We start from the raw sequence: 24,340 nt of genomic DNA on the forward strand, positions 1-24,340 counted from the left end.
CATTAAAACTTAAAAAAAGGAAAATTTTCGTATTTATTACGTTTAGACAAAAGTCGTAGAACAAAAGATGTTAGTCTCTATGTACCTTATGCGCCTTTGGAAGGTTATGCGTTAGATACCAGTAACCCTGTCTGTATATATAACGAAGTCGAAGTCGCCGGTAAAAAGCTCTAGATATAAAAATGACATCAATCAGAACATATAACTTACATTCTTCTGTCCATACTCGGCGAGATGTTCCTTGATCCAGGTCTCGAGATGAGATATGTTGTACCTGATCTGCAGGCCCTTGGCCCAGCAACATAGGTCCTTACGCAACAACAGTTGATTGAGGCTGTACGCACATATGTAGTAGAATAACTGAAAGAAAGAAAGAAAAAAATTGTTTGTCTCTCCGTCATCTCATGCAAGCCCTGCTTCGCTGCCATACCTAGTATGGTTATGGTTAGGTACCTATTATAAATGTAATGTTTTTATAAAATGATAAAAATATACATCGAAAACTTATGATTTCGTAATTGACCGTATGTATGTATGTTTGTAACGCCATAAATTTCGAACCGTTAGTCTGATTTTGATGTAATTTAATAGGTATGTAGGATATGTCTAGAATTATTTACGTTAGTGGGGCAACAAAATAGGTCAATTCGTTTTCGAATAATTCACAATTTTGTAAAAAATTATAGTGTTTTAATAAAAATAGGTACGTTCAGTTCTATCTTTAATATTTATATAAATTGATTCTTAGTAAAACATCTGTCAAACAAAAATTAGGTTTGTATACATTTCGAAATGTATATAAATTAAGTTTCTAAAAACAAAAAAAAAAAACAAAGAAGCTATCTATCATTTAAAACTTCGTCGTACTTACTTAATTTGAACAGAAAACATTCGTGACATCGGTAGTTTATACCATTGACAAGATAAATTTACCATAAAACTGAGAAAAAAAAAACATTATGGTTTAAATTTACATTCAGCGTGAAAAGAGAAGGTTATTATTATAATACGTATAAACATATAGTTATTACAAATTAAAAAATAGTAATTGAACGAAGCGAGTGATTTAGACAAGATGACTGACCTGTTTGAATATTGACACAGCAAGTTGAGTGTCGACGGCGTGCGCGCGCAGTGTGTCATGCGTCGTACACAGCTCCTAGAAAACAAATCATTTGATTACACGCGAAGTACATAAAATACTTTTCTATCTATAACAGTAATGGTAGTAGGATGATGAAATAAATAAATAAATCAAAGTTAAACTAACCTAAAATAGAGTATTACAAAAGTTACTTTATTTGCCAGTTCCGAAGAAACTCACTTTCACATTTATAAATGCGAGTTTGTTAGTTACCTCTTCAAGCTCTATCTACTCAACCAATCTTCTTGAAATTTTGCTTCTACAAATCAACTTGTCTACAAGTTAACTTGGTGACGTCCATGGCAAAAAAATTATGCAATGTCCATGGCAAAAATATTTTTTTATATGTTTGTTTGTAACGCGATAACATTCGAACCGTTGCGCACTGTAAGAAAATCGCAATCTAGCGAGATTTTATTCAAAATTCAAACATTGTTCTAATTAAAGCTGATAGTCTTAGCTAACAGATGCAACCCACAAATTTTACCCATTTTTGCCTCACCCACACATTTTTTTTATTATTTTCTATTGATTTAAATGCCTTTGATTTTTTTGTAAAAGATACCAGGGAACTTTATCTTAAGGAATATTTTTGGTACACTATGCCTATCAGTGTCCATAAAGTTCTTTTACACGGTAAAGATGTCATATCTTCGTGTATAGTACCAATTGGTCAGTTATCGGAAGAAGCCCAAGAGGCACGAAACAAAGACAATCGATACTATACAGAATTCTCCACAAGAAAAACTACACGGGTGGATACAACAGATCTTCTAAATAGACTATTAATCTCATCTGACCCCTCTATTTAGCAGGATTAAGAAGCATACCACGAAAAAACAAGTAAATTGGAGCCAGAAGTTTTATCATTGCCTATTTTCTTTATTTTTCACTTTTTTAATTACAAAAATAAACTAAAATTATTTTATAAAACTATAAGAACACTTATTATAACATATTTCAATGAAATTCATGGGTTCCGTATAATCAGGAATTAAATCCTGCTAGATTGCGATTGTCTTACACTGTGCGTTGGTCTGATTTTGATGAAATTTAAAAGGTATATCTGTCAATAGAATTTTTAAGTTAAGTTGCGCCCCTGGGCTTCGCTCCCGTGGGAATTTCGGGATAAAAAGTACCCTATATGTTCCAGATTATTTTCTACCCTTGTGATTTCATAACCATCGCTCCAGTAGACAATGCGGATGATATTAGGACAAATCACACAGATTGAGCTAGCCCCAAAGTAAGTTCGAGACTTGTGTTATGGGAATAACACGAGTCTCGAACTTACTTTCAACTGAACTTACCTCAAGGTAACAAATAAACAAACATACTTTCTCATTTATAATATTAGTTGTTATATGTAGAGTACAGGTACAAGTACCTGCTTGAGACGCGCGGGCCCGGGCGCGGGCGCGGCGGGCGCCGGCCGCGGCGGGCCCGACAGCCCCGAGATCTCCTCGTGCTCCAGTATCGCCGGCACTATCAGCCGGTCCAGCTGCCGCTCCAGCAGGTGGATCAACCCTGCAATACGGCACATGAAAGTTCGCCCTCTTTATATTGAATATTTATTTATTTATTACTATTTAGGAAGACTTATAGCTAAGTAACAAAAACATAGAAATAAAAGTAGGAAACAGAGAGCCAATTAAAAGTCTCCACAGATAACATAAAAGTAAGAAATTGTGAAATCCAAGGATTCAAAAGGACAGAGTGCCACAAGACACAATATATGTATAAGACCTGTATATGAAGCGAATATATGTATATGGTTAAGACGTCCGTCTGTGGATAGAAAGGTCCCAGGTTCGAATCCTATTCCTGCCACGTGTGTTTGTATACCAATCTGACTCATAGTAGTTTTCATCGATCACCACTTGCTTCCGGTGAAGGAAAGCATCGTGAGGAAACCTGCACACTGGTTGATTATTAACTTGTGTGTGAAATGGAGAAGGCAATGGCAAACCACTCCATTACTAATGCCAAGAAAGTTGATGTGTGTGTTTAACTCCACGTAATGACCACCACCCGGCCATGAGGAATACGGCTATGAAAAAGAAGACCTAAATTTGTTAATTGATTTCACTTCACTTTTTAATTTTATGGCTCCATCATTTAGCCAAACGAAAAAGACTGCCGGGAAGTTTGTTGCGCCGCTTCTTCTTCACCTGCGCTTTGGAAGTCGGCAGTTTTAGTTTAAATATTTTTTTAGACGTCAATAAGTGATGTACATCATCCAAAATTGAATAAAGAATTTTGAATTTGACTTGACAAGGTCAGAAAATTGTAAAAACATGTATAATCTGGGTAAAATAGACATATTTAGGATCATTACGATAATTCATATAGGTACTGTAACAATGTAGCTGGATCCATTATACGAAGATTTAAAGTTGGTTGGAAACTCAATTTTTTTTTTAATTTGAAATATTTTTAAACATAAATGTTGTAACAAATTTTATTAAGAAGTTACTACATTATTATAAACATTATATTTAATGCAGCTTTCGAATAAACATAGCTTTTTGTTGTTAACATTTTACGAAGTCGTGAAGTCACTTCTACGTGTCATTTCGTATGGAGCGTTTGGAGGAATCCAAAAATGTATGATATTATTTTTGTCATATCTTTAAAAGCATTGTAACTGCCGGCGCGACTGGTTCGGCCGCAGTTCTCGCTGTTTCGTACATACATATGTACATCGCTATAATGCTGTCCAGCCTCCGATAGGACGAATAAACGACAAGTATTAAACGCGCACATCTATATATATATATATATATATATATATATATATATATATATATATATATATATATATATATATATATATATAAAACTCTTGCGTTACTGAGTAACTGACTGACAGACAACGTACAGCCGAAACTACTGGGCGTAAGAAGCTGAAATTATTAGGTTCTGTGGGGAGTGTAGGTAAACACTAAGAGAGGATTTTTGGAAATTCCACCCCGAAGGGGGTGAAAGGGGTGAAAATCTTTTATATGAAAGTTCTACACAGTTTAAGTTAGTGACTTGAAAATTTGGGTTTATTTGTTTACAACAAATTAATTAATACGTGTTTCATATTTTTCTGAATATTAACATTCAACCCCTACAAAAGGGAGGTGAAAAATTGTATCGGACTTAAATACGATTTTCAAGATAAAAAGCTGAAAATTGGTAAACATAAACTTTAATTAATAATCAATATGTTTTAATAAAGAATGACGAGATTTTGCTATGAAATACACGCGGGCGAAGCCGCGGGTAAAATCTAGATATATGATATGATAGTAGTGAATATAACGATCACTGTTTCAAGCATCATTTACTGCCCTTCGATAACAGGCGAGATATTGCTCACATTGTATACCTGCGTAAAAACATTGCAGGGTTAATCGATTGCTCTGAACTCAGTTATTTCTTACAAAGTGCCTTATAAACATTTTAGATCTTGTGCGTTTATTCAGATTCCATATGCTTCAACAAATTATCGAAGTAATACTTGTCTCGTGCGTGCGAGTAACAGTGTAAATAATCTGTGTGTGTGCGATTCGAAGTGAGACGAAGCGAACCAATCATATTGCGCCATTGTGACGCAACGACAACCACACTGCAATGTGATTGGTTCGCTGCGAATCAATTCATGGTGAAAAGTGAAATGCAAATCTGCACCAATCCCTCTGGTTAGTAATTCTGATATTGATATGTTTAACTGTAGTATGTCATCGATAAGATGCTATTTAACGCGGCAGAACTTTGTGATGCTTATATCTTGATTATGTGTATGGTCTAATGTGTTGTATGATACTCTAAATTCGTTTTTATCTAAGTATTTCTCTAATTACCAGCGGGAACCTATAATTGGCTTCCTGTAACCCATTAATATATCTAGTTTTAAGAATGCAAGCTGTTGAACATGTTAAAACAAAATAAAAATACCTTTTTTATTTCCCAGACGTATCGATCCGATATAATTGATAATTTTATTTCAATGATAATTTTATTGATTAATTAATAGTAGTATCAAATGACAATATAATTGCATGGGCTCATTTGAGCACTTCATTGTAATTCACAAGATCAACTGTATACCAAATGAAAGCAATAAAGAACTATGAACTATCCCTGTTACAAAGGTCCGTGGTCACTGGGCGACTGACTCAGCAACATATATAACTTATGCTATGATTTGTCACGCTCTATGACACACTCACCCTGGTAGATCCACACGGCGATGTCGCTGAGCACCTGTCTGTACTCGGACAGGTCGAACACCCTCAGACAGTGCTGGTTCTGTCGCGGAGTGTTCGACGTCTGGTACACCTCGTCTCCGCTGTACTGGCGCAGGTTGTTCAGCAGTCTGCAATATAATATAAAGTTTGTGATGTGCGTATGTTTGTTATTCTTTCACGCAAATTCTCCTGGACGGATTGTTGTAAAATATGGTACACGGGTAGAATATGGCCTGGAACAAAACATACTTTTTATCCCGAAATTCTCGCAGGATCGAAGCCCCAGGGCGAAGGTAGACCTAATCCAAACTAATATTATAAATGCGAAAGTAAGTTTGTTACCTCTTTACGCTTTATCTAATCCAAAGTATTATATATTGGATGTTTATCTATATATGTATAGTATATGTTATAGAATATAGTATCGTTGAGTTAGTATCCCATAACAAAAGTCTCGAACTTAATTTGGAGCTAACTCAATCTGTGTGATTTGTCCTTATATATTTATTTATTTCTTCTCAGCAGCGGTCGTTCCGAAATGCCACTAGTTTGTAGCTTGTGAGAAATAACTATTTAATTTAAAAATTGACGTGAAAAAGTGCCCGTGAAGTACTAATTTCTGAATAAAAAAAAAAAGAATACATTTCTGAATGTATTTTCTATTCTATTATTTAAATAAGTATGTTATTAATGTTTTTAATTTTATTGCTTCTCATAATTGTTTATTACACATGTTTCAGCTTTTAAACTGCTGAAACACAGGGTGATTTTCACCCTAGCTCTGGCAACATTTTTTGTACTTTTTTATACATGTACTATTGTAACATAGCTATTATGATACTTATGAATAAAGATTTTTTGTTTTAAATAATTTGAATTTGAGAATTTAAGCTGTAACACAATCTAATTCTTCTCAGCATATTTGTTAAATGTAATGCTCATTTATTCCCACGCCTTTGTGATGTTGTGTTAAGAAATCATCGGGATAATTATAGACTATGTTTACACCCTTCTAAAACGGCATCACTCAGTAAAAGTATTGTATGTATGGCACCTAAAATTTATAAAAAAATTCCACAACAAGTTAAAGATCAGAATTTATTTTTATGATAGATTTAGATAAAATATTTAGTTAATTTAGTTACTTTTATTTATTCGATTTTGCTTTGTGGGATGATAGCACGCTCCCCATTTAAATTTGCATACCCGTGGACGGTGAAACATGTAGGATTAAGTTTTTCTTTTAACACCACATTGTAAAAAAAATGTAAACTCATGTTTTTGCAAATAAATAATATTTGTCTTTGTCTTTAACCTGAGCATATTGGCGAGCCACAGCGCGTTGTGCTCCACGCTGTCGGCCTTCCTCTTCAGCGTCTTCTTGATTCCGGTGCGGACCGCCTTCATCAGTTTGTGCATCTTCGCCTCGTCGTCCACGTGGTCCATGTGCCGCAGCATCATGAACAGGATGTACGCTGGTAGACCCGGTAGGAGGGTCACCGCTACCTTTGGCTTTAAATCTGGGGACAACATTGAAATGTCATCCCAATCCCAACTAATCCTTACGTGTTATAAAACATAGTCCTCTACCGCGTCTGTCTGTCAGTTCGCGATAAACTCAATAACTACTGCACGGATTTCCATGCGGTTTTCACCAATAGTGATTCCTGAGTAAGGTTTAGGTGTATAATTTATTATGTTTTTACACGAGCGAAGCCGGGACGGGCCGCTAGTATTACAAATCCGAAAGCAAGTGTGTTACCTCTTCACGCTCTATCTACTCAACCAATCTCCTTGAAATTTTGTAGTAGTATCATTATCAGTTGTTGTAGTATCATACATGTAGTTTGAAGTGTGGGGAAGGACATAGGGTACCTTAATTCCGGAAAAATCACTGTACCCGTGGGAAATTTACGGAGGCGAAGACGCGGGCTAAAAGCTAATATTATATATTTGCGGCCCGTCCTGATTTCGTTCGGGTAAAAACATAATAAATTATACATTTAACCTTCCACAAGAATCACTGTAAAACCTGCATTTAAAATCCGTTGTTTAGTTTTAAAGCTCTATGCATAATAGAGACAAGCGGCGGGAAACTACTTTGTTTTATAATATGTAGAGATAGTAATTAAGTCGCGTCTGTCGGTATAAACGCGACAAACTCAAACAAAATTTTAGAATTAAAATGTTTTTTGTGGAAAATGCTGCATATTTCACGGAAATATCATTGGAGATTATTTAATATGTTACATAGAATAATTTAAAACATAAATCTAAAATCTATCAAATAGCCTATTGTGTATATCTAGCTTATATCTCAATCCGACATCTGTCTATCTCACTCACCCGTAATAAGCTTCTTGATGATGACAGGTTCGTCCCGTTCGTTGTATTCAAACATTCCCAAGTATTCCCTCTCTTTCTTACGCGTCACTGGCGCCATCTGTAGCGGAAGCGACGTGTTTATCTGTACTACTGCATCTGTAATGAGATTTTTATTTTTTATGCAACAAATTCGATAGAGTTGGCATATTTGAAAAATAAATGTTGACGTGGGAAATTTACTTATTTTCAATACGTAATTTACTAAAAAGGTAACTTTTTTATATTTAAACTATGGCATTATGAAAAATGTACATTCGTCAATTTAGGTACAATATACTTCTAAGACGAACATTTGTAAAATTTTGAGATATTTTTATAAACCTAGGGCTCCGCGGCTTCACAACCCCGAACACGCACCGCCGATAGACAACACTCACCGCCGCTGTCCAGTATATCGCTGACGTCCTCGACGCCGACCTCCTTCAATTTGTTCACAAGCAGTCTAATCTGATTCTTGTACCGGCGACAGCTCTCGGACAGTTTGTCCACGCGTTCCTGACAATGAGACAATACAATCAGATGTTTTATGCAATTAAATAACTTTTGCCCGCGGCTTCGCCCGCGTAATTTTTCCTTCAGTGACATATTCAGTGACTCAATCTGTTTGCCCAGTACAAATTTTGAAACCCCTTTTCATCCCCTTAGAGGAGTAATTTTGAAAAATCCTTTCTTCGTGCACCCCTAGACCACATAAAGAACCTACATTCTAAATTTGAACTTTCTAGACCCAGCGGTTTGGGCTATGGCCAGCGTTTTGGTGAAAACAGCAAACAAAATTGTGCTTTAGTTTTTGAGTTCATCGCTCACAGACAGACAGACTGACGCGGAAACAAAGACCTCTTTGTTTTTGTAAGGAAGGATTTTACCAATAGCCCAACATACAGTTAAACGTGGTCTCCGAGTGTCGTAACCCTTGGCTCTGTCTACCCCGAAATAATGAAGACGTGACGAGCTTAATATTGTGCCTTTACCTGCAGCGCCAAACTCTCAGCCGCTAGCCGGATGATTTCGTTTTGAGCGAACTCTTGGTTTTTGTTCTTTGGTTCTTGACTTAGCTCAGCGCTCAACAATCTATAAATAACATATAGTAATGAAAATTCGTCAAGCTAAAATAAAACTATGTTTTAAAAATAATAATTCTTGAATCAAGCTGAAATTTAACCCACGCCTCTATTAATTAAGGAAGAAGTAAATAATAATAAATGTTTAAATGCATTCACATAATAGAACACTTACACGCTATGATTTTACGACCGACCGCCTGTCTGATGTCAATCTTCTTTGGGAATGCCATTGTTGTAGGAATATGGAATGGTTATATTCTAGGACGGGACCACACGCCACAAAGTAAGTCTTATTTTAGCTCTGCCTCGCGGATTCACTCCAACGGGAATTTTGGGATTGTAGTGTGTAGCATTGGCCTGATTAGAGACGTGGATCTGCTATTAGTCAGTTCCACGTATCTATAAATATCTTTAGCTTCACTAAATTAGTAAGTATAATGTATATGTCGGAGACAGTAATATGACGAGAGAAAATGCTAGCTGAATTAAACGATGCTGGCTGGGTGAATAAAGAAAAATAATTGATCGGCTGTCACTGTCAAACTGACATTATTATGGCGCGCTTCTTAAGTTGATCGTCGAATACCGGAAAACGGTACCTACCGTTTCTCAGAGTTCAATTTTTTTTTACGATGTTATAACTTGAATGTTATTGTATAATTGTATTAGTTGTGATAAAATTAAAGATGACCTGATTAACGTTTCTCCTAATAATTAACGACGTGCCAAGCCACACACCATCCCTCTGCGACATATATGTTAAATATATACATATGAATGCGACTGTTAAATATATACATATGAACAAAAACCTATACTATAATTATAAATACTTTATTTAAAAAACTCCAAATAAAATTCCACAAATAACAACACAACGGGTCCTAAAATCTGATAAAATATTACAAAACTTAACAATGTCATCATTAACTTTCGAAAACTATGGATAGATTTATTTTAAAAAAAAACTTTTTAATTTATGTAACAAAGTAATTACAAACAAAAATAAAACTGTTTAAAAAAACTATCAAATAATTTATTATAGAAATCTAGCCATAGTTTTGAAATTCAGTATTTTTTTATACTTTTCGTCTAACATTAGTCATTATTAAAACTATTATAACAATAATAAAAATAAAATAAAAACATACCTGTCCCTATATTCACAAAAGAGGGCGCTCCTTGCTCACTAGCGCCACCATTATAATTTTATCATATAATCCAGTGTTCTATTTTTAATTTTTGTTACTGATTCAAAAATATCATGGCGGCGCTAGTGTGCGGATCAGCGCAGTAATTTCACAAAATCTGTATGAATTTCAACACACCAAAAAAGGAAAATGAAAAATGTACGAATGTGTTTGTGTTAAAAATGAAACTTGTGTGTCTTGTGTGTGTGCCGTCCGTCAAATTACGCCAGCATATGGTCGATGCGGTGTGATCTTGACCGCTGAAAATTTTATAAAATTGGCCACATAATAAAATAAAAATACAACAAAAAAGGTACTTGTAAGGTTTTCGTCATTATTAGAGCCATGCTCCATTGCTCAGTAGTACGACAACGGCAGCATTGACGTGCGTTGACATACGTCGAAACTTGGTGCAATTTCTGAGTTGTCTGTCGACAGACGTCAAAATGGCTGACAACTACTTCTTAGAAGTGTTAATTTCAACTTGAAACTTTGCGTAAAGCATCTACCTAAGGTACCGTATCTTAACACTTCGTATGTATGCAGTAGGAACCAATTTCGTAGGTCACGTTTGACACTTCGTCAAATTTCATAAATGTAACCTTGTGACAATAATGTATTGTTCCAAGTTCAGAAATATAAAGAAATTTTTACCATTAAAACACTATATAAAGAAATACTAATAAAACATTTTTGGGAAACAAAAAAATATATATATGGCAGAATGTATAGATTTCTTTGGCGACCAGGTCAGTTTCTCCATTCAAAAAATTTAAAAATATTACACTGTAATACAAAGGACATATTATTAATAATTGTTACTATTACTAATTGTGATATTTTTAGCTTGTTGGTCTTCCTTATAAAATAAAAATAAAATACTTTTCAGATTTACTGTTAAAATAAATGTCCAAGTGTTGCGCATGCATGTGTATTAAAGAGTTATTAATATAATATTGTATTGTTATAGATCAATAGGTGTGAGCGAAGCCAATGGCAACAGCTAGTGTATTTATAAAAATAAAAATATTGATGAGATGAATAATAAACATATTAAGTACATCTACAAAAAAAATATTGTTAAAAATAATGACTCTCACTCACTTCTGATACTTCTCATTCTCCTCTCGAAGCCTCTCAATCTCCCCTTTGGTTTTGCTGATGTGTTCAGAGTAGAATTTCTTCTCAGCATACAATTCTTCTTGCAGTTGTCTGCAGAAAGGGAAATTAATTGATTACTCTCTCTCTCTCTCTCTCTGCAATGCTAGTAGTTTGTAGCTTTGATAATTTTAATATTGCATACCTCTCGTCATATCTTATATGACGAGACATATTATAAATGTGAAAGTGTGTTTGTCACTCTTTCACGTCAAAACGGAGCAATGTATTTGTGATTTATATGTATTTTTTTATTATTATTTTTTTTTTTATTTTTTTTTTAATATATTTTATTTCACATGATGATACCTATGTGATGTCCCTTTAAGATCAACATGCTGAGCAGCTATACAAATTAAAGCATTATGCTATACAAATTAAATTCATGTTAAGATATGATGGATAAAATGACTATGCGAAATTATAAACATATTGCGCAGTCAGTCGTCTCGCATCTATACGTCTAAAAAAAAACTTCGATCGATTAGGGCCGTCTCAAACTATCGAGTGTATTATTGCTAACACTGGTGTCAGATTTTATTCAAGTCGCCTAAAGGCAACCACCTCCATCTAGTGGCAAGTAGTGACTACTTATTCATACACATTATAGTTCACTAGTGTGTAGTGTCTACATACACACACTAGTGAACTAAACTGTCCACCAATGTGCAGGTTTTCTATATGAATACTGCTATACTCATGCGGCGCGTCGAACCTGCGACCTTTCGATCTCAGGCGAACGGTGTTAACCGCTGAGCCACCACCACTATATATATATATACAAATCACACAGGTTGAGCTAGCCCCAAAGTAAGTTCGAGACTTGTGTCATGGGATACTAACTTAACGATACTATATTTTTATAACAAATACATATATAGATAAACATCCAAGACCAGGGCCAATCAGAAAAAGATCATTTTCCATCATGACCCGACCGGGGATAGAACCCGGGCCCTCTCGGTTCAGTGGCAAGAACTTTACCACTGCGCCACCTAGGTCGTATAAACTCCAACTAAAAGATCGCATCCACAGATACAACAAAGCTAATATTTCTCACCTATTAATTCCTTTCTGTGCCTCATAAGCTGTAGCCAGCTCGCCATCTTCGTTTATGATGTCCACATCAGACCCGTAATTGGATGACGCGAGCGACTTCAGGTTCACCGTCTGTGCAAATAAGGTTGTAATTAGCGTGACGTTAAATAGTGACTCAGAATACCAGCGCTTTGGTGATATTTTGTGAGAACATAATTGTATCAAAAATATATATAGACAATAATAGTTCCTTTTACATGCGATAGTGGCGCTGTTCGTCTTAACTTTAATGTTAAAAATGCGAAAGAAAGTAAGTTTGTTTGTTATCATTTCACGCTTTGTCTGCTCAACCAATCTTCTTGAATTTTTGATCGAAATATGGAGAGGGACATAAGCACCTTTCATTCTGGAAATAAGTACTGTGCCCTGGCAAAATTCACGCGGGAAGACGCGGATAAAAGCCAGTATGTATATTAAACAATGTAAACAAGAATGTAAATATATATGTAAATGTAAATTTGTGAGCTAGAAAAAACAGTTACACAACTTGTTAGTTGTGTAACTGTTTTTAGAGAGATAAAAAAAACTATTAGGTATAAACAAAAAAATTGTGTACCATGCAACGTCAGGGAAGGATGCATAAAAAAATTAAACACAAAAAATATAATTAAATCTTGTAACAAAATAAACAAATCACCTAATATAAGAATTTTCTATTAATATAAGCGTGTAATTTCTACACGAAGAATATATTAAAACATACATTTAAAATAAGTATACAATAGGTGAATAAAAAAATTATCTACTACTAGATCACAACAAACCACTCAATGCATTTTGTGAGTTCATACCATATTATTTCCACTAAAGGTGAAAATTTGTATTCGTCAAAATTCAAAAAATCGAAGTCAAACAAACGTTGTCATTTCTAACTAATAAAAGCACATATTTTTCAATTCAATTTTAACACATAAGAACCCAGATCCACTGCCACGTTACGCTCCGTTGCGACGATGCAGAAGTTGTTTATAGAAAAAGCACAAGAGATTTCTTCGTTGGACGACGGAGCGCAACATAGCGATGTCCGGGCTCTAACATGAAAATGTAAGAAACTCATGCCTACTGCTTGCAAAACAAAATACATTAAAAGCTATCTTTAATTCAATGTATTTTTACTTACAACACTCTTTAAAGCTTGGAACCAGGGTTTCTGAATTAAAAAATCAAAATTACCCTTTTAAATATATATTAATCTTCTAATTATTAAAAATCTATTATTATCTAATATTAAATCACATTAAATTCCACATCTTTTTTACCTTAACATAACATCTCGTTCCAACTTCAGAAGTCAAATAAGTATTCAAACCACTTTTTCTCAAGGGCAAATCCAGGTAAAACGTTTTAGATATAGTATGTGATAAACGTGGCATCACGGGTGGTGATTCCTTTGCAATACAATAAAGTCACTTCAAAAATAGATTACCTCCCGAATAAAGACAGACGAGATACAAATTTATTTAACTTATAATTTAAAAATTAATAAATAAACAAACCTAGTTTTTTTTTTATTACAAATTTGAATGCGTTTGACCACTATCCAGTATGATGTTTATAGCGAAAATGTAGTCTCTTTTTAATTAAACGACAATTTGATTACTGAGATAATTTATTCGCTGTTGGTTCCGTACATTCAGCTCATCACAATGTCACCATATTCACTTTTCATATGAAAATTGCCAAAGATCGTGCGAAGTGGAGACGAAAAAGTAATCGTCGCTTAACGTAACCAGGAAAAAGAAAGGATTGCGAAAATTGGGACAAAAGTTGAGTTTGTTGGAGGAAGCATAGATTAAAGAGTAACCAAAATTCATAAAAGATAAAGCATAGGTACTTTAAGCTAAAGTAGGTTTGGTCTCTTTCTGTCAATGTCAAATATTATAAAGTACGTTAGTGACAAAATACATTTTTAGCTTAATTTTATTAACAACGGAGTAATTCGTTACTGGGATTCTAACTAATATTGTAAATGCGAAAATATGTATGTTTGTTACCTCTTCCCGCTATATATACTCAACCAATCTTCTTGAAATTTTGCATACATGTAGTCTGAAGTACAGAGAAGGGCATAGGGTACCTTACATCCCGGAAAAATTTCGCGTGGGAAATTTAAAACTAGTTTCATATAAAATATCCCTAATTTACGCATACATTCTCAAGAAGAAATATACAAACGAAAATATATTTAACTTACATCGCGTTTTAGTTTTAAATTCCATAAAACTTATATAATTATCAAAATGTAAATACACAATACCCTAAACGTATGCGTTGCGTCCATGTAACCCGTGTGCTGTTTACAACAATGCTGCTGTCACGAATTTTAGGGATCTGTGGTATAATATTTTATTGGCGCGAAGTATTTTGAAATCACTACATAAGTATAAAACAGAGTAGCTTTCTGCAGTCTGTCCCTATATGTGCTTAGATATATTAAATGTACAATACAACTTTTTTTATAGATAGCGTGATTCCTGTGGAAGACTTAGGTACCTATATAATAATATAGCCGAGCGAGGCCGGACCACTGGTATATTATAATAAAGGTATTCAACATTAAATTTTTACAAAATACGATTTATTATTATCACTACATAGTATAAAACAAAGTCGCTTCCTACGTCTGTTTTCCTATATATGCTTAAATCTTTAAAACCACGCAACAAATTTTAATGCGCGAAGCGACTTTGTTATAATACTATGTAGTGAAAGTATATACTACGTGTATATGTAGTGGTGATAGTGATTCATCTAGCATATGATATCATCTACAGAATTCAGAAATTCACATAATGTTAAAGACTGTTTTGAAAACATGGTAAAATGGGCTTCGCGACATCACAGTCCCCTATTCGTAAACATACGGAGATAAGATAGAGAGAGAAAATTAAAAATAAAATCTATCGTCCACGTTGTTACCAACAGTATGATTGCCTATGACATTCTTATGTTATTTATAGATTACTAGCGGCCCGTCCCGGCTTCGCACGTGTAAAAACATTATAAATGATACATCTAAACTTCCTCTGGAATCACACTATCTATTGATGAAAACCGCATGAAAATCCATGCATCAGTTTTTGTGTTTATCGCGAAAAGACAAGAGAGACAGACGCAGCAGTGGACTTTGTTTTATAATATGTAGGGATTATTGTTATTTTAACATTAAAAATATAACCATACATTAAATAGTTATAGATAGTATATTTTTGAACGATAAATTTAAACTAAATGTACGGAACCATTACTTAATTCAAATAATTCACTTCAGTTTAATCTCGCTTATTTTTCTGAGATGTGTGTCATCATACTATCAAAGAGATAATATAGATAAATATATCTACAAAGTTATCAGTCTGTTTATAATCAGTCTTATACGGTAACTCTATTTGGAAACATACTATTATATTCATATATTTAATCATTACAAGCTCTTAACTTGTGATGTATATATGTATGTATGTTCGGGTGGAATCTTGTAACTCAATTTTGAAGCAGATATCTTCAACCGATTGAGCTTAAGTTTTGTACACACGTTTAGTTTGGATGACAATGCATTATGATTATAAGTATAACATTATGGTGCACCCAATGACGGCTCGTAACAAAGGAACTCGTCACCGGTTTACAAGGTAAATACATGATTTTTTGTCATGTATTAAATGCAACAAGATCAGTCTGATAATAATAAAAGCTTGTGTCAAAAACGTCATTAATTCTGGTAATAAGTCTTTGTCAAATCTTCAAAATAGTAATGGTTAAATTTACTTTATTTAAAAAAGTTTCGAGACCTAACTCTACAACCTTTACTCAACACTAGATGTTGCCCGGGGCTTCGCTCCCGTGGGAATTTTGTGACAGCCTATAGCAATCTTGGATGATGTACCTTTCTAATGGCGGAAGAATTTTGAAATCGGTTCGGTAGTTTCGGAGATTACCCATCACAAACATACAAATTCACAAACGCTTATCTCTTTATAATAAAAGTATGGATAATCAGTATAATAATCGGTAATGATATAAAACACTGATTAAAAACATACCTGGTTAGTGAGGACGCTCTTCAGTTGGATGCATTCGTCTCTTCTGCGATCGAGCTCTTTCTGCATCACGGCAAGTTGTTCTGATAAACAAAAATATTTGATGAATGAATGTATGAATGAATAAATGAATGATTGATTGAATGAATGAATATTTATTGCCAAAGATTAAACCACCGACAATAACAATGTACACATAATAAAATTATCTATACTTTGCTGCATACTAGCGACCCGTCCCGTGAAAACATAATAAACCTTTGACGACCTCGGTGGCGCAGTGGTAAAGAGCTTGCCTCTGAACCGAGAGGTCCCGGGTTCGATCCCCTGGGTCATGATGGAAAATGATCTTTTTCTGATTGGCCCAGGTCTTGGATGTTTATCTATATATGTATATGTTATAAAATATAGTATCGTTGAGTTAGTATTCCTGAACACAAGTCTCGAACTTACTTTGGGGCTAGCTCAATCTGTGTGATTTGTCCTAATATTTAAAAAAACGCATGAAAATCCGTGCAGTAGTTTTTGAGTTTATCACTAAAAGACAGGCAGACAGAGGCAATTAATGACTTTGTTAACATGTAAGGAAGGATAAGGATATCTACGTGTAACTACTCAGATCACGCGCGGCCCGATCAGACTACGATCCTATTATTGTTCAATTGCCTTTATTATCATATCATAGTATAAGAATAATAATTAATTGGAAACTCCAAAGTTAATTGGCAACTCGTGTTACGGGATACTAACTCATCGATACTATATAGATTAATCGGCTGTGATTTTACAACCGGCTGCCTGCCTAACGTCAACCCTCCTTGGGAATACTGTTCTTGCCTGTCAGCTGTCTAGGCTGTGTGTCGCCTCATACGGCATCTACGGGAGATTATCGGGTCCTATTCCAGGGCGGAGAACCACAGCCGCCCCATGGATTCTATAAGTTACCTATGACCTCCTTAGATATGAGTATGCTGTCGCCTGCGGCTCGCAGTCTGTCTAGATTCTCCCTTAGTTTCTTATTCTCAATCTCCATTTCTTCCAGCCGGAACCGATCTATGTTGGGGTTGCTTGGAGGAGAAGACATACGGCCTGCAAAACAATTTTCAATAAAATAAATAAATAAATTTTTATTTATCAAAATAAAGCAACAGCAAGCGGTGGTAATGTTTCTTCATTTCGAGTCGAAATAGCAAACAAATTATATCAATTTAGACCACTACGAAGCCACAAAATTGCTTATATATATATATATATATATATATATATATATATATATATATATATATATATATATATATATATATATACACTCGATATAATCTGTCACATTGGTGACAGATTTTATCGAGTGAGCAATTGACACACTCGAAAATAAAGAAAGACTTATCCTACTAATATTATATTACAAGCGCGAAATATTGTAAGGATATGTTTGTATCACTTGCACGGAAATCTACAGGACGGATTGTTATGAAATTTAGTACACGAGTAGAATATAACCTAGAGTAACGCATAGGGTACGATTTGTTACGGTTTTTATTCCGGAATTCCCACGGGAGCAAAACCCAGGGGCGCAGTTAGTATAAAACAAAATTAACGCCAGTGTAACTCACTCATCAGACGTTCCTCCAAATCCGTCGCTCGTTTGGTAGTTCTAGAAAGTTCGCTCTGCAATGCTGATATCCTGTTCTGCATACGTAGGACCAAACCGGCGTCCGCGATCTAAAACCATTTATGTTGTCTATGAAACCGACGCTCTATGGCTTAGGAAGCAAAGCAGACATCACAAAATCAATGGCAAAATCCATAATAATAAATGCGAAAGTCTGTCTGTTACGCTTACACGGCTAAAGCGCTGGACCGATTTTGATGAAATTTGGTATGCGTGTAGTTAAAGAGCCACGTTTAAACATGGATTCCCTTTTTCAATAATGAAAAAGATTATAATGGGGGTGAAAGTTTGTATGAAAATCGTGATGAAAAGTTGATCAAATGAGACTTAATTGGCTATCACACAAAAATATTGGTCACAATTCGTATTAAGCAATTAATCCTACCAATATTATAAATTCGTTTGTGGGGATGTGTGTATATATGTATGTTTGTTACTCTTTCACGCAAAATCTACTGGACGGATTTTTATGAAATTTGGTACACGGGTAGAATATAACCTGGAATATGACATAGGGTACCTTTTATCCCGAAATTCTCACGGGAGCGAAGCCCTGGGGCGAAGCTAGTTATAAAAATAATTTACATCTATACAAAGACTATATAAACGACGGACAAGTTTAACCAAATTAAATAAATTTTCATACAATGTCTCAGCCCAATATGACTAATCTTTACTATTATTATAAAGAGGTAAGCATTTGTGAGTTTGTAAGTTTGAGGCGGGTAATCTCGGAAACTACCGAATCGATTTCCAGAATTCTTTCACAATTAGAAAGGTTCATTATTCAAGAATGCTATAGGCTATATTTTATCTCAAAATTCCCAAGGGAGCAAAGCCCCGGGCAACATCTAGTGTTGAGTAAAGGTTGTAGAGTTAGGTCTCGAAACTGACTGAACAAACAAAATGGCAGTTTTTTACGTCAATAAATGACATATATCATCCTAAATTGAATAAAGAGTTTTGAATTTGAATTTAGAATGTACTCACCGGGGCTCCGCCATTGGGCGCTCCAGTGGACCAATTGACGGCTTCCAATGCAGGCCGATTGGTCTCCACAGATCGCACGGAACCATAGCCGTAGTCCTGTTGGACCAAAGATATAGAAAGCTATACACAACGCTCACTTGATCTGCAGACATCCTTTGTGTGTATTGTAATTAGTATATATGTAGGTATATTTATTTTTACACATAACTATTTATTTGTATTTCAGTATTCGTATCCCAACTAATATTATAAATGCGTAAGTATGTTTGTTTGTTTGTTAACTCTTCACACGTTATCTACTCAACAAATCTTCTTGTAATTTCGCATATAATATAATTAAGAGTATGGAGAAGGACATAGGGTACCTTTGATCACGGAAAAAACTATTGTTCCCGTGGGATTTGCGACAAACCTGTAGTCTATTATAGGTGGCGCTAAATGTCTGTATTAGCAGTCGTTAAAACCCTATGGTTTTAACGACTGCTAATACAGTCGGCAATACGAAAAAAATATCATCATCACCATCAGCCTACCCTTATCCCACTTTATGTGTGATTGGTACAGCATGTCAGTCTCCTCCACTTCTCCCTGTCTGATGTTAACCGATCTGTTACTCCCTGTTTAGCCATAACCTGCCTGACGCACTCAATCCACCTCGTCTTCGGCCCGCCCCTACTTCTTTTCCCATTCAATTTCAATTCCATAACCTTTCTTACAATATTATTTTCCTCCCATAACGTGACCATACCATCGAAGCTTATTACTTTCCAATTTTCCTATGATTGGTGCTACCTTGAGACTTCCTCTCACGTATTCGTTCCTTATCTAACCCATCCTTGTCACTCCACACATCCGTCGAAGCGTCCACATCTCCGCAACACGCAGTCGCCTTTCGTCCGTCACGAAAAAAATATGTTTTAACTAAAACTAAACACTCACATCTTCAACTGTGGTTTCCTGCTGAGAGTTATTGCTGGCGTCTGACAATGATCTTCTGTGTTCTTTCGGTGCTGGGGCCCTGAAAATGCGTTAATATAATGTAATTCCTACCTTCTGACTGCCTGCAACTTGCGTCAACTGATATGACTAGCTATTGGCCGCGGCTCGCTTGCGTCTGTTTCGCGCGTCCGCCCATAACATATCACTGTCAATACTACATTGGGCGAAGTGCGTGTTTGCATTTCACTTCTCACCATCGAATCGATTCAAAGTCACTTCTCACCAACCAATCACATTGCGCCATTGTGACGCAACGACAACAACACTGCAATATGATTGGTGCGCTGCGTCACAACTTCGAATCGATTCGTTGGTGAAGAAGTGATTAATGCAAACCTGCACTAAACACTCAGATCTTAAGTTAGCCCATCCGCTACACAAATTCAAATCATTTATTTAGAGATTAAACCTTCACAGGCACATTTTCTCGTCAATTTTTATATTTATAGTTATCTCTCACAAGCTACGAACTACTGGCATTTGGCGGAACGACCACTGCTGAGACGAAATGCCGAAAGAAACTCATTTGAACAGTGTCCCTATCATGCCAGAACACCTTTCGCCTCGGCAATATTTCTCACCTTTGCAAGGAATCGATCCTCTCCTGCAGCTCGTATTGAGAAGACAGCAGTTTCTGCCGACTCTGTCTCTCCGCCTCCAGCTCGGCGTTCAGCGCTCTCTTCTCTTGTTCGTGTAACTTGTCTCGCTCTGAAAAGAGATGGACGATTTTTATTAAACTGCTTCTGTAAACGGAAATTTTAAATACGTAGTGATATGTGTGATACGAAAATGCGGGTAAATCTTTTAAAATGTCTATCACATTTTTTTTTTACAAAATAATTCACTAGTTGTGTATATTTGTAAATAATACTTAGAAATAGTAGTCTTCATAGACAACTTGCTCCCGCGAAGAAAACAATTCGTGAGAAACCTACATAATAATTAAGTTTAAGTTCACTACGTACTGCGTATTCGATCACTTGCTACTAGATGTCGGTAGGTAGTCGTAAAAGTCATGTCAGATGCCTTGAATAAAATCTGACACCAGTATTAATAGAAAAAAACTCTCGAAACCTGTATTAATTGAACTCACTCGGGAAAAAAAAGATGACACGTAACGGTTTCCAAAAGGAATTCTAACCTTTCCAGAAGAGCGCTCGCTGCTCAAACTCCTCAGACCAAATAACGGGGTTAACTTCACCATCGCCACCGCCATTTTGATTATTTATATTGTTACTGTTCGCATTTTGTGTTAGCTTGTCATCTGACGCTGCGTCTTTCGCTTCGTTCACAACAATTTCCGGCGACACCACCATATTTAATGAGCTGTCATACAGTTCACATGTTCATTCAAACTTGATTAATCTATTACAAAAAATAAAGCAATATATAGAGGATCTACTAACTTTCGTCCGCGTAATATTGTGGCTTCGATCGCTCGTAACAATATCTCAATTTTCAATATCTTGGATTCTAAGCAACGTAACGCGATGATAACTGTACCGGATTTGAGGTTAGAACATCCGTTATACACCTATGAAAACCGCATCAAATTCCAACCAGTAGTTTTTGCGTGATGCGCGAAAAAACATACCGACAGAAAGACAGACAAAAATTTAACAGATAATTGTTTTGGTTTCTATTGTTTATCAAAATTGTTTTTCTCTGATATCTCCTAAATACAGACAAAGCTATTTTCCACTTTATAAGTGATAAATACACATAAATAATACGGATTAAACCAAATTAATGAATTCAATTGAATTTATTGTATCCCTTCATGACACTTCATTTTGTTCCAAAAAAAGGAGACGTCACTCTCAAGGTCTCCAAAAATGAACTCAATCCATTTCAACTTGAAAGAATGACAAACACAATTTCACATTTACAATTAGTTAAATGTGGATAAAGTGACATAGTATAAAACAATATCGCTCTCCGCTTCAGACTATTACCAAACTTTCTTTTAAACCACACAACGGATTTTGATGCAGCTATCAGAGTTATTAAACAATTTACTCCCGAAAGATTATACATACATAAACGATCCGACATTTATTAAAAGTACACAAACATAGATATTTTTTTACATAAGCGTATCAACGTATTTAATCTACACTTTTTAACGTCACAAGAATCACTAAAACATTTTTAAGATAAAATTTGGTCGTGAATTTATAGGTTATATTCACTTATAATTACAAAACTGTCTAGCTCAATGTTGTCATTTCGGAATTAATTATTATAATCTCCATTATCGGACGTGTATCGACGTATCTTATCTAATAAATTTAAGGTAGGAGTTGCGGATGATTGAAACGATAATATATAGGGTGATTGGTATGTCGAAGCACAGCTTTAACACAAAGCCTGTTTTCTACAAATTTAATATTTATACAGAACTAGCTTTCGCTCGCGATAATTTCCCACGTCAACATTTATTTTTCCGGGATGAAAATTACCCTACAACCTTCTCCATCATCATCATATCGAGTGTGTTATTGCTAATACCGGTGTCAGATTTTATTCAAGTCGCCTAAAGGCATCTGACATTACTTATACTACTACTTACCGCCATTTGTGGCAGTTAGTCGCGTACACACTTGGTAACGAAACTGACAACCAGTGTACAGGTTTCCTCACGATGTTTTCCTTCACCGGAAGTAAGTATCAGATTTGTATACAAGCTCGTATGGCATGAGTAGGATACGAACCTGAGACCTTTCGATCCAAAAGCGGGCGTCTTAACCATTACACCACCACCGCTTCAATTTTCACAATTCAAATTCAATTCTCCATAATTCAAAGTAGGAACTTAGTGTATGTAACATTTTATAAAGATTAGTTAAACAGATAAAGCAAAAAGAGGTAACAAAATATTTACGACAACTATAAAAGCTTGTGTCGAGAAATAAATTGTAACCTATTCCGTCCCACTGCTGGGCAAAGGTCTCCCTCAAGTTGTTAAAGCTTCGCAAATTGCCAATTGGACGGAAGAGGGAGGAAGACAACGCTTCCTTGTTCTGCTAAGTTTACTATTTCCATACCTAGGTGTCCAGTGAATATCTAAAATGTCCCAACGGCCGCATGTGGCAAACATGTCCCGCCCACTTTACCGTCGCGGACATCAATGAAACGAAGAAACTTCATTTATTTAATTAAAAACTTTACATATACTAACCTTCAATAAGCAATTCATAATGCTCCTTGTCACTCTTCAGTTCTCTTGCCAACTTCTCGCTCTCCGCCTCCCACTCCTCCCTGTCCTTCTTGTACTGGTCTTCTATCTCCTTCTTCTCCTCTCTGAGCTGCTTATTGCTGTACTTTTCGCTCGTCAGCTCGGTTTGCAAAGCGGTTATTAAGCTGTCCTTGTCTGCGATGTCGACTTTTAAGGTCTTCGTTTCGATTTCTACTAATCTTAGGAGTTCCAGTTTAGCCCTGTCAATAACAAAGGTATATGATAGTTCGTAATACAAACGAAATCAAATGGAACACTAAATGTTTGCTAATAGTTCAGTCCTCACTGCCAGATTGGCAAAAATATCGCATTTAAATAAGATAACTGTCGAATCCTGGGGGGTTCTAGTCAGCTTTTGGTTGTGACGCACAGTGTATGTATGTCTCAACCAAAATCGAACGCGGGTTGACAGTTTTGGTTCACTAGTGTGGATGCGGCTACTTGCCATTAATCGGTAGTTAATCGTAAAAGTCATGTCAGATGCCTTTAAGCGAGATGATAAAAATCTGACACCGGTGTCAGCAATAACACCTATCAAAAAGAAATAAAAACCAAAATCTAGTGTTTTATTTATATTATGTAATTAATTCAACTTTCACTTTTTACCATTTGTTTCGTTTGTAATAACTATATTGCACGAAAACAGACACATTAATCAAAATCAATACAAGAAAGATACAATGTACAAAGGCGGACTTATCCCATGTAGGGATCTCAGTCGACCGGCGATAGGTTGAGAGGACGTGTCTGCAGTAGCAGGCTAGTCAGAAGTAATAGCGTACAACATGAACAGAGAAGACTATAAATTGTAAAGAAAATAAACAAATATACTTAGGAATAATAAAATACAAAATACATATAAAAAAACATATACTTCATCCATAATTATAAATAATATTAAATATATTTATTATATATATATAATAATATAAATGCGAATCCAAATCCATAATATTATAAATGCGAAAGTCTGTCTGTCTGTTCTTTCACGGCTAAACCGCTGGACCAATTTTGATGAAATTTGGTATGCATGTAGTTAAAATCCCACGTTCAAACATAGGCTACTTTTTTCCAAAAATCAACCCCCTAATGACTATAACGGGGGGTGAAAGTTTGAATGAAAG

At 35.4% G+C, this 24,340-nt stretch overlaps 1 protein-coding gene across 2 annotated transcripts in view; it reads right to left on the bottom strand.

The window, feature by feature from the left end:
• didum (dilute class unconventional myosin) overlaps positions 1-24,340 on the bottom strand; it is a 51,941-nt gene that overhangs the window by 7,385 nt on the left and 20,216 nt on the right. For both annotated transcript variants that reach the window (XR_008406016.2, XM_053765292.2), the window contains exons 22-38: positions 23,160-23,416; positions 20,560-20,686; positions 19,919-19,997; positions 18,980-19,075; positions 17,931-18,039; positions 17,263-17,406; positions 16,321-16,400; positions 12,240-12,349; positions 11,126-11,233; positions 8,739-8,838; positions 8,145-8,262; positions 7,729-7,863; positions 6,698-6,902; positions 5,365-5,510; positions 2,532-2,671; positions 1,085-1,159; positions 211-360 (exon numbers count right to left, since the gene is read on the bottom strand). Coding sequence is in view for 1 of the 2 variants with exons in the window: in XM_053765292.2 (XP_053621267.1) it covers positions 211-360; positions 1,085-1,159; positions 2,532-2,671; positions 5,365-5,510; positions 6,698-6,902; positions 7,729-7,863; positions 8,145-8,262; positions 8,739-8,838; positions 11,126-11,233; positions 12,240-12,349; positions 16,321-16,400; positions 17,263-17,406; positions 17,931-18,039; positions 18,980-19,075; positions 19,919-19,997; positions 20,560-20,686; positions 23,160-23,416 (2,179 nt within the window). In the remaining variant the exon portion in view is untranslated. The remainder of the gene's footprint in view (positions 1-210; positions 361-1,084; positions 1,160-2,531; positions 2,672-5,364; positions 5,511-6,697; positions 6,903-7,728; positions 7,864-8,144; positions 8,263-8,738; positions 8,839-11,125; positions 11,234-12,239; positions 12,350-16,320; positions 16,401-17,262; positions 17,407-17,930; positions 18,040-18,979; positions 19,076-19,918; positions 19,998-20,559; positions 20,687-23,159; positions 23,417-24,340) is intronic.

Source organism: Plodia interpunctella, chromosome 27 (assembly GCF_027563975.2).
Source record: "Plodia interpunctella isolate USDA-ARS_2022_Savannah chromosome 27, ilPloInte3.2, whole genome shotgun sequence".
Lineage (NCBI taxonomy): Eukaryota > Metazoa > Arthropoda > Insecta > Lepidoptera > Pyralidae > Plodia > Plodia interpunctella.